An 11,249-nucleotide genomic window follows, 5' to 3' on the forward strand; every position below is an offset into this window, starting at 1 on the left:
AACCCAAACAAAATAAACAAATACAAAAACAACCTGGTGCTGACAGTGCTATACCACTAGAAGGACCTCCTGTGTGTGGGCTGCTGAGTGCTGCCTCCCAAACACACATCTAACAAGCCCAGTACTGAGCAGGTACTACCCTCTGGGCCCTAGGGCAAGCAACAGGCTCAGGGTTTGGGGGAAAGAAAGGGGAACACAGCACTGCATCAAGGGCCTGGGGAGCTACATTGGTTGTGGCTGGTAAGGCATACCCCAAGCTGGGAAAAGCAGTCACCCACTACCTAGTTGGAGGATCCTGTATGGAGCAGCCCTTAGGATGAAAGAAAACCAGATAGGAAACTCAGCAGAGAAGCGAGGTTGGGAATGGGATTGTTTAGCTCACACAGCACAATACCAGAAGAGCCAGTAGGGAGGCACCTTAGTGCTAGACTCTGCTGTGATCTGCATGGAGCTGCCAGCCAGCCATGGCCTATTTCTGGGTCAGGTGAAAGGAGGAAGAGCTGTTCCTGGAATCACACACAGCACTACCCCCAAGCGATGTAAAGAGAGGTTTATTACAGTCTTGCCTGTCCTGTCGAGCTGACACTCCAGAGGATAAACTGTTGTACAGGGGAAGACTTACAGGATAAGAAAATGAAGGTGATAGTCTCACCCTAGTTTCCATGGTTATGGTGGGCTCAGCTGCATCAGCTGGGTAGGAGGAATCAGCAACTTATCATTCATCTGTAAAGGGAGAAGTCATATCCACCATGAAATGACAAGCCTGCTGTTCAGTACCACCAATGGCACAGTGCTGGAGACAGGCACCCGCATCCTGAACCAGCTTGGAAATGCTCCTAGGAAACAGCACTATGGAATGGTGTCAGGAGGAATGGATATAACCTTCCAGGTCCCAAATCTTTCATGGCTGCATCTACTGTGAATTACTGTTTGCAGCAGGGAGTTGGAAAAGTGCTATCAGGGCCTGCATTGCCCACATGTGCTTGTGTCACTGCAAGATTGTGCCCCCATGGGGTGTTCTTTAAGTGGGTCTAGCAAATGGGACTCTGGACTTTGCAGGAGGTGATCCCACAGCATAGTAGATCACAAAGTTAAATTGTCTTTGGCCTTCTTTTCACTCTACCTTCTCCTGACAATTTAATCTGCAGCCAGTGAAAGTAGGATGATGTCAGATTTGCAGCCAGGAACCCTCCTGACCTGGCACGGTATGGGAAGGAGACTGCCCACCTCTCCCCTCCACAGCTGACCCCTCGAGGCCCTCAGCTATATGGATCTAAGCCAATATATGGTTGGGAACTTTTCTCTCTTACTGTGCCTGGCCCATTCTGCATGTGCATGATTACCTCAGTCCATACCAAAGGGCCTCTCCTGGGTCTGAGCTGCCACTGGCCAATGTGGGATTCCAGTGCATGAGAGAAGTCATTGGCTTTAAATATGGTTTTAGTTTAGATCAGGACCAAAGCAACATGTGTAAAATTTCCCTTGAACCAGAAACTCAGAAACAATTAGGAATCTCCCAAGGAGTGGTGTGTCTGCCATATGTATTCCAGAGCTCCCCAAGGGATAACAAGGTCTAACGCCCATATACTCCAGGAAGGCTGATTTAGACTAGATATAAGAAAAAAGTTCTTTACAGTGTGTGTGTCCAGGATCTGAAACAAACTCTCCCCAGAGGTGATGCAGCACCTACTGTGGACTCCTTAAAAAAACAGGTGGATTTATTTCTTGCTGGGGTCACTTGATTCCAGCTGACTTTCTGCCTATGGCGGGGGTGGGGGGGCCTCTCATGAGGTCCCTTCTAGCCCCTAATGTCTATGTTTCAGCAACTGCTGGCCAGTTTCACTAGGACTCTTAGCAGCAGTGAAACAAGAATGACAATGATCCTGGACAAGTGCTCACGGTCTGCATCTCTGGAGGGGCCCCACTACAAGACCTGACTCAGACTGAAGACTCTAGAGCCAGTGGGCTCCATACGCTGACTGGCTCTCAAGCAGGCAGTTCCACAGTACGAAAGCTGCAAGCCCTGAGTGCTACCCTGTGCCAGGACTTTTAGGACTTCTGGGAAACCAGCTGTGGTGCCGGAGCCACTTAGAGGCAAGTTTCTCAGGCTTTTTAGGCTCACAGTTCTCAACAGCTTTGAAATAGCTGACCTGGCTGGTTTTCCTAGAATTGTGGACCTTGAAAGTAATCGTGTTCCAGGCTTCTGCATAGTCTCCTGGTAAAGTGATATTCCTGACAGTTTCTACTAACAGAGCAGTGAAATGGACAAGGGTGTCAATTTCATTTAATAGGGAGCCTGGAAGACCTGAGAACACCAGCTCTAGTTATAATGCTTAGGGCTCCCAGGCTACCTCTTAAATAGGGTTGCTAACTGCCCATAAATATAGACAGAAAAAAATTCAGGCTAAAAAAGCCTGTCTGTAAAGTCCATTAAAAAATTGAGCTGTCCTTAAAACCTCTAAGCAGTTGAAGTTAATTGAAGATCTCTGGTGGGAAAGAATCTGGGTGGACCACTGAAGGACAGACAGAGCACACCACCACCATTTGGTGTCTGAGCAGGAGTGCAGCACCCTGCGGGGAGCTTTCTCTCTGTGCTTTTTAGAATTCTTCCCTCCTAGCCATGTGCTGCTGCTGCTTCTGAGTCCTGTCAGCTGCCTATAATACTGCTGGGTTAAACGTAGCCTTATTTCAGGGAGTGTCTGTGCTGGACATGGGGAAGCAGGGCCAGAGTGGGTATAGCAAGGGGGGTGGTAAATAGAGGGGACAGTGTGGTGTAGGGGGTGGTCAGGGATATCCACATGTGTGAGTGATTAGGAGCGGGCAGCATGGTATAAAACCACTGCTGCAGTCAAACAGAGTTGCTAACCCAAGATCTTTTTTTTTTTTTTTAACTGCAAACTTTTCCTGACAACCAAACCTTTTGACTTTATATAGTGTTAAAGGTCTAAATTTGAACGCAGGCCTAAAATGGAGCTTAGCAGCAGAGCAGGGCCTGGTAGAAGAGTTACATTTCCAATATGTGAAATATGTATCAGTAAAAATGTGCCTGTAAAAAAGTTTGCTTGTTGGTAAAAAAAAAGTTTACAATTATCAGTAAAAAATGTCTTGTGTTGGCAACCGTGCTCCTTAAAGACAGGCACCTCTAGGCACTAACCTCCACAGCATGGAGCCTAGGAGCCCTGAGTGCCCTGGCATTTACTTGCAACTAGCAGCTGCACAGAGCCCCAGGGGACCTCAGTTCTGCTACTCACCTGAGAGGTACAATACTGCTGCAGTAACAAGTGCAGCTCTGCATTCTGCTGCTGGAGATTGCTGTTTTTCATGAGCAGCTTCATTCTCTGCGTCAGAATGTTGCTTTGCAGAAAGGAAAGGACAGGGTTAACATTTGAGTGGCAAAGCCTTCATTCCTGTGCCTGTCATAATGCGATCTTTGTGCTTCATATCCACAACCCAACTCTCAACCCCTTATAGGCCTGGACCCTTTGGTATCTTGCACTAGAGCAGGGGGCAACTCGTGCCATGGCCCAACTACACTTCAGCCCAGGAATCACACACTGCCACCCACATATCAGATCCTGCCCTCTACCTTCCCTGCCTTGTGCCATGTGCACCAGATTCTGAGCACCTCCCAGGTCAGCAACACTGCCCTGGCAAGGTTCCTAATGACAACACTGAACCTGCAGTTCCTTTTCCATTTCAGGTGTTAGGAAGTTAATTACAGGGCCATTTTTTTCCCCTTGCTCAGTTGTGAACACAATCAGTTGATGATGTAAGTCAGGTTCTTTACACAGAGATGCTGTTGTGTCAGGCACAGTCACACTCTGGACAGGCCTATAACTCATAGAGTGAGATAGTTAGCCATGTTAATCTGAAGTCAGGAAGAAGGCAAGGTACAGTTGCATCATTATAGCCTAACTAAATGAAACGTATATAAGCTTTAATTATCATATCATAGAGAACTAATGCTGGAAGGGTCCTCAAAAGAGATCAACCAGGGATCAAATCTGTGACCTTGGTGTTATTTGCAACATGTTCTAAACAGCTTAACTAAACAGCTGCTCGAAAGTTCTCAAGTCAACCAAGCCTGCACTTCCAGCCTGAAGCTCAGTGGCCCACACCCAGCTTTGGGTTTGCAGCCATCCCATCATTAGCTCAGGGCACAAACCCCAGACCCAATGAAGAAGTGCAGCATTTAATGAAGCAAGCCCTCTGTTTATGAAAATTTATGTTACATATGTCTGATTTAGTCTATAAATGTGCAAATTTACCCTGCCTTCTGCTTTAACTTACAGAATATTTAAGGATCAGAAAGACCCAGAGGAATATTTGGCTGTAAAAGAAATGGAAATTCATGTCTCCTACCATGGAGGGGGCTTCCTCCACACATCACTCAGCAGCCAATATTGGGCAAGGAACAAGGGCCTGCCCAGCTAGATTCCAAGGTCTGTCTTCATTAAGTTCTTCACCCAAGGGAGCTAACCTGTTTGTAAGGAAAGTCTGGACCCAGCCCACCTGTTTGCTTCAGCCTACAGTATCTGTAGCTTATTGTAGGCTGACTGGAGACACAACATTCCAGAAAAGCCTGGTCCCCCAGGCACAATTTAGTAGAGGAGCCTCAGACCTGGTCATTCCTACAGGGTGGTGGCTGGAAGCCACCAGGTGCACACTCTCATGCTGGTCTGTACAGCATACCACTAATGGCAAAGTCAGCAGCTTGCAATACAAATCCAGGTGCCCACATGCTGCAGAACAGACCTGCCTGGGCCATCCCTGGACCACTCTTACTAGTATTTCTCCAAAGCTGCCTCCATTGCATCCCAAAGCTTTAACTTCTGTGCTGGGATGACGTGCGCCAGGTTGTCCCAGTACTCTGAATCCGTGGAGGTGTCCCGGCCATCCAACAGTCTTCTTCCCAGGGGTTGTTTCTCCCTAGAGGGTAAAGAACAAAGCTTGAGGCTCAGGGTTCTGGGTAGGAACTAAGCCCCAGCCCCCCCTGACTTGCTGTCATTTCGAAGTGCATTTGTGCACCAGGGTCACCCAGACATGCAGACAAGCATGAGTGGAGGAGACACTGTCCATAGCCAGCCTGAAGAAGCCTACCGTCTCCCTGCCATCAATGTTCTGCTTTTCTCCTCCAGTTTTCGTTCACCTACTGCCTATTCCTCCGACAAACCTTTCTTGGTATTTCCTATCTAGGTAGATCACACCCTCTGCTCACTGTCAGGGACATTTCCTGCCCCATCACTGCTCTGCTCAATGTCATCTGCATAAATTACTCCTGCTTTGCACATACATGGCCTGACTGCTATCCTCCAGACTCATCCTACCCTCAGCTGCCTTCCCCAGCCTCACTCCCTCCCTGCCATATCCTACCACCTCTCCCTCCCCCACTTCAACACCACTTGTTCTCCTGTGATCTGTATGCTCCCCTTTCCAGCCAACCAGCAAATGGATCAGCCCAGCCACTCTGGTCCCAGCTAGGGATCTCTGAGTACACCTCAGTCCCCACCTCAGCTTGTGCAGGTCCTGGACAAAGGCCTTGAGAGCTCTGAGGATGTCATCAGGGTGGAGGCACACAGAGGACAGTAAAGCTGCTGAAGGCAGAAAGGCCTTGCCTTTCTCCTCTGAAGCAGCAGTAGAGCCATCCTCTTCCTTTGCTACTTCCCCAGCTGTTTCTTCACAGAGATCTTCATCCTTTTCTACTGTCTTCTCCTTACCCTATGGGGTAATACAGAGACCAGGAGTCAACTGCTTTCACATAAGGCTTCCAAATGCCAGTTTTCAAGTAGGGTCATCCACTCTAACTTTCTCATTCGCACACAGCAGGTAAGTGCCTCCTACAGCAAACAGTGGGAACTTCCAGTCATCCCCAGCCCCAGTGGAGTAGCTAGGCTGGAAACCAGCATTTACTGGACTCGAAAGAAAGAGGTAGATGGGGTTATCGCAGGGGTGAGGAATTATTTCGGGTGGAGGGCCACCTACCAAGTTTTAGCAAGCTGTCGAGAGCTGCATTGATAGCCCTGCCCCTTGACAGATGTCCTGTCCCCTGGTCACCACCTTGTGACTGGAAGTCCCGCCCCCTAATCCCTGACACAGTGCTGGAGCAGTTGCAGGGCAAGAAGGGAGTGAAACGACTAGGGGTGGGTGTGGCAAGGCACTGGTGGTACCTACCACTTTAAGGACTGGGCCAAGGAGGGGCAGGTGCCTGATTAGGGTGGCCATTTTAACACCCAGCTTCCCAAGCTGAGGGCAGTTCATGATCAGCCAGCACAGGAGAAGCATCTCTCTGTTGAGCTCTGCCAGAAACACCTTGGAGTAATGGTGAGGCTATGCAGATTGCTTAGAGGCCTCATTGGTCCTGGGCATGACCTAAAACTGCACCCTGCTGGAGCAGGAAGGCCTGAAGGGGTGGCTGGTGATGCGGCAGTCCCCAGGTAAATGCCAGGAGTGATCACTTCCCTGATGAAAGGTGAGCCAGGGTGCCTTAACCTCAGCCCCCACCTTTGGGTGGGTTATATAATGCAGGGAAGGCCAGGTAAGCTTCCTGAAGCACCTGAGCCTGCTGAGGTTAGTGACCCGGTAGGGCCAGGCATGCTTTGCGAAGCACTTGAGCCAGAAACGGGGGACCCCAAACCCTGTGAGCACCCAAGTGGCTTAGATTTGTCCTAAAGGACCCTTGGTTGGCCCATACTGGAGCCAGGACCCAAAGCGGGGAGTCGAAGGGCCAAGGTGGCCCACCACAAGGGATGCCCAGAGCAAAGAGTCTCAGGTGCCCAGCTGGCATGAGATGGGGCCAGGGCCTAAGGGGAAGCTGAAGGTCCCAGAATGGGGACCACAGCTAAGCAGGTGAAAGGTACAGCTGAGTTTAGCTGCCTGGGATGCCATTTGCAAGGCTTGGGCCACTGTGCAGGGATGGAACAGACCTGCGGGTATTCCCCTAAACATTAGGGTTTAAAATTGGCAGCCTCCCGCCTAATTAACATCTCAATACTATTACATAAAGGCATGACAGGCGAGTGAGGTGGTCGGCTGGCCTATAGACAGGAGGTGGGCTGGTGCTTTCACCAGGGGTGAAAGTTTGCCCCTCTCGCAGTGGGCAGGGCTGGGCTCCCCTTGGGTCCTACTGCCCCTGGCTCCTGTCAGCTTTGACAGGCTGCCTGGAGCAGATAAATATTATTTTATACATTTTTAGGAGCCCTGCAGGTCAGATAGAATGGTGTGTCAGGTTGGATTCAGCCCACAGGCCAGATTTTTGCCTGTCCCTGGGTTAACATCAGCCTAGTTAGAAATGGATCAGACCCCGCTCCTCCATCCCGATATGACTGGCATTTCAGCTCCCAACAGTAGGTTTGAATGTGGACCATAGTGGGGTCTAGTGCTACTCACCAAATTGTATGGCAAAGAGTTAAAAACATGACCTTTCTTAGAGAGCTGTTGACTTCCCCTTTCCCACAGTCCATGTTTCTCCTACCTGGACGGAGGCATCCTGTTGGGCTTTGAACTTCAAGAAGTAATCCACTAGCCTATAGACGTCAGCTTCACTGTCAATTTCTAGAGCCTGCAGAGGAGCAGAGGAAAGATGCCAAGTGCCAGTCATCACTTGGTAAAAAAAATCTGTGGCCGTCTAACCCCAATTTACTCCCATTTTCGGAGCAGCCCATGTAGAGAAGCTTAATTAACAGCTCTTCCCCTCTGGTGATGTGGGGTTGGTGGTCTGGCACACTGACCCAATGGAGCATTTTGTGTGCCCAGGCTTCAGTTCAAGCTCTTGGACCCTCTCTGGGCTGCCAGGTGTTGGAAGCTTGAGGGCAGCAGATACTCTGCCTGAGGGGAAAAAAGGATATGATGCTGAGCTCTACACGCCCCTGCCCACCCCCCCCAATAAAAAGAGAAGCCCACTGAAGAAGGGGCGAGAAGGGACTTTGGGGAGATAAGCCTCAGTGAGAACAGGCAGTGCAAAGTGGTCTATACAAAATGGAGAGCTGTATAAGTGAGGGATGAAGGTATTAAGCCTGTGTGAAACAGCAATGTTCTGCTTTGACTTCCATTTCATTTTGATGGAACAGTATTTCGTTTAGTTTTGAAAGCACTGTTCTGTTCTGTCAAAACTCTTTTTTTTTTTTTTTTTTGCTATTTCAACATTTTGCCCATAGCCAGTGCCGGGAACATTGGTGCTGCCACTGGCTCCAGCCGGCAGCACCAGCCTCCTGTCATCTGGCAGGCAGATCAGGGGCTCACCCACACTCCAGAAGGGCTGCAGGGGCTGTGCCAGACTGCTCCCAGGGGCATGGGCCCCTGCAGAAACTGATTTCCCCCAGGCCCTGCACCAGAGCTGATCCAGGGAGGTGGGGAGAGCAGGGCTGCCCTCCCCGCAGGGCTGAGCCACATGGGGCTGTGGAGTTGCTCAGAGCGCAGCTCTGGCTCTCCGCTGCCTCCCACCATTAGACTGCTTCAAAATTTGAAATGTTTTGAGTGGCTTTGTTTTGTTTTGAGGCTGTTTCAAAGCCCTTCATTTCGTTTTCATTTTGCTGTTTCGAGCTCGAGTCGAAACAGCATTGAAACCAAACAGCCAGCGAAGCTTCGCACAGCCCTAAAGGGCATCTGTCATTGGGGATGAGGTCCTTGAAGATATAGGGCTTATCAGGACTAGGGAAATGTGGGGAACAATGCAAGACAACGGGATCCGAGGCCAGGACAGGCAGCTTCAACAGAAGCAGGCAGTCAGGACAAGAAGCATCAGGAGGACAGGTGAAGACACATGCTGGAGATCGCAAGAGAGCGAGCTGAAGATAACAGGGATATTGAAGAAGAATGGGCTTATGCCACAGTGCATCTCTGCTCCCTTTTGCCATTCATCCCTCCTACAAATGCACCTGAACAGCTGGAGAGGAACACACACAGCCACCCAGCAAAATTCACCAGCAAACTCTAATCATATGGTGAGTGACCATATCTTCTCCCTTCTCATTTGGAGGTGGCAAGTTTCTAAGACAGCATCTCATTTGATCTGCCTCTGGGACACTGCATTACCATGGGAGGCTCTCAGCCCCCAGGAACCAAACACAAATCCTCAGGGGCATGTTACCAACATGCTCCCACCCACAGGTGTTTTGCAAGAGGCAGAACTGACCATAAAGACTGAGTCCAGCTTCATCAGGGTACGCTCATTCCTATCCAGGGGCTGCAGAAGACTTAGCATCTTGCTCTCAATGAGGAAGCCCTTGAAACAAAAATCACAGAAGAGCCTGAGAGGGCAGATTGAGAACTTCCATTCACATTTCAAATGTAGAACCCAGCTTGCTAAGTGGTTGGAACTTGTCCTGGAAAATCTGTAAGGGGTGTGCCGTGCTGAACTCTGTTCCCATGGCTATGGATAAACTGAGGCTGGGATCATAGGGTTTCTATACCAGGGAGAGACATGAGGAACTGCAAAAGCCTCCCAATAGAAGTAGTGGTGCAGAAACCCTAATTGTTGTAGTTTTAAGGTATCTCTCATTAACAATTTGATCAGTTCCTGAAAGACATTACAGCTGTTTGCTGCAGTATGCAAACAGCTATATGATTCACAAGATACTGTAGGTTTCACATAGGAAGTCATAATGCCAAAAACATGCACACCTGTTACAGTCCTTTAAGTTCTGTTTACAAGAAAAATTGCTCTATTATTTTACTGTATTAAAATTTTTAAAAAAGTAAAAGCTAAGAGCTGGCATTTTCTGAAGGGTGCTTTGAGTCTACAAAGTTTCAGAACCACCACATTACAGTCAATGCTTGTTTGCAGCAACAACCTTTGATGAACAACCTTTCCTTTGGAAACATTTTCCTTGTTGTACTCAGATGACATTTCCCATAAAGACAACAGCCTTTTAGGAGTAACATAGGAGCATGGATACGTTGCTACTAATAGGCATGAGCTATACATGATGTGATTACTGGCAACAGCAGGGGACCAGACTTGCTGAATCAAAAGTGGACTTGCCTTCCACTCCTCTGTCCTACATTCCTACCAAGGGAACTCGAGAAACCCTAAAGAATGGTAGGTCTTCTCAGCAAGGTTTGTACTGCAGCATTGCTCCTGCCCCAGACCTTCCCAGCTTCTGTAACAAAGAGACATCTATATGGGGAAGAGTACCTGGCTTTTGCTGGGCTATGCATACTTTGGCATAACTGCAGTGCAAAACAGCCCCATCCCCTGATGAGTAAGAGTTCATACAACTGCAGGGGAGGTGGCAAACACTGGCTTGGGGTGATCTTAGAAATCGCTATCTCCCAGTGCACAAGGGAATCACTTTGTAGTGCAATGATGAGCATCAGCCATGACAGGCTATGATCCCCACCTGACCAGATGGTCTTTGACAGTGCAGGGAGCAATAGTCAAAGACTATTCTATATCAGGGATATAGAGGCTCTATATCCAAGGGGAAGCTCAAGCCCTGACATCTTGAAATCCCACTGAGGTCCAGGCAACATCTTCAGTGACAGCAGGGCACTCAAACCCTTGAGTATTTTGCGATATGTCACGAAGGTAGAAGCCACCACTGAGATATCTTACTACTCCCTAGAAGTGCTGAAAGCCTGATCAAGGCTCAAAGCCCCATCATGCAGGGTGCCACAACAGAAAGACCCAAGAATTCTTCCTCTGGGAATTTCACCTGTCCAGCACTGTCACATAAGCCAGCAGCAGGAGCCTTTGCCCTAGAAGTAAAGGTGTGGGCAAAAAAAAAAAAAAAAAAAGCAGGCCAGTCTCAGATCAAGGAACCTGTAGGGAGGGGTCTACTTCTTTGGATAATCCTAATATACTGGACCTAAAGTAAATCCTGCGAGGGCAGTGACCAAAGTACTGATTCTTCCAACTCTCCTCCTGTGATACTGTAGGGCTCCTAGTATCAGGTTGTCTAGCGGTGGTGTCTGGTATCCAGAGAGAATGCTGTTATCAAGATTGCTGCATAGATGCTTGTTGCATGGCTACCAGCAGTCACAGTGGCCCCTTCCAGTCCTACTTCCTGTGTAGGCAAAGGCCAAATAATGAACAATGCTCCCCCCCTCACCCCCAAGCAAAAACCCTACTTACCGACTCATCACACAGGAGCTCCAGGATCTTTTTGACAGTCTTCAGGGAGATGTGCTGAAGAGGCCTCTCTTTATCCTCAGTCTCCTCTGTATCCTCTGCTTTTGAATGGTTGCTCTCTGGAGCACAAAAGAAAGCAGCTCTAAAGATCCAGTCTCCTGTGCTGCTCCTTGTGTTGGCA

The 11,249-nt window shown here is 48.9% G+C and overlaps 1 protein-coding gene across 1 annotated transcript in view; it reads right to left on the bottom strand.

The window, feature by feature from the left end:
- Positions 1–536: 536 nt before the first annotated feature.
- DRC1 (dynein regulatory complex subunit 1) overlaps positions 537–11,249 on the bottom strand; it is a 27,912-nt gene continuing 17,199 nt past the window's right edge. Inside the window, exons 11-16 of the mRNA XM_019538115.1 lie at positions 9,131–9,220; positions 7,472–7,558; positions 5,510–5,718; positions 4,786–4,929; positions 3,252–3,354; positions 537–723 (exon numbers count right to left, since the gene is read on the bottom strand). Coding sequence (XP_019393660.1) covers positions 667–723; positions 3,252–3,354; positions 4,786–4,929; positions 5,510–5,718; positions 7,472–7,558; positions 9,131–9,220 — 690 coding nt within the window. The 3' untranslated portion in view covers positions 537–666. The remainder of the gene's footprint in view (positions 724–3,251; positions 3,355–4,785; positions 4,930–5,509; positions 5,719–7,471; positions 7,559–9,130; positions 9,221–11,249) is intronic.

This window comes from Crocodylus porosus, unplaced genomic scaffold (assembly GCF_001723895.1).
Source record: "Crocodylus porosus isolate Cpor-Errol unplaced genomic scaffold, CroPor_comp1, whole genome shotgun sequence".
NCBI lineage: Eukaryota > Metazoa > Chordata > Crocodylia > Crocodylidae > Crocodylus > Crocodylus porosus.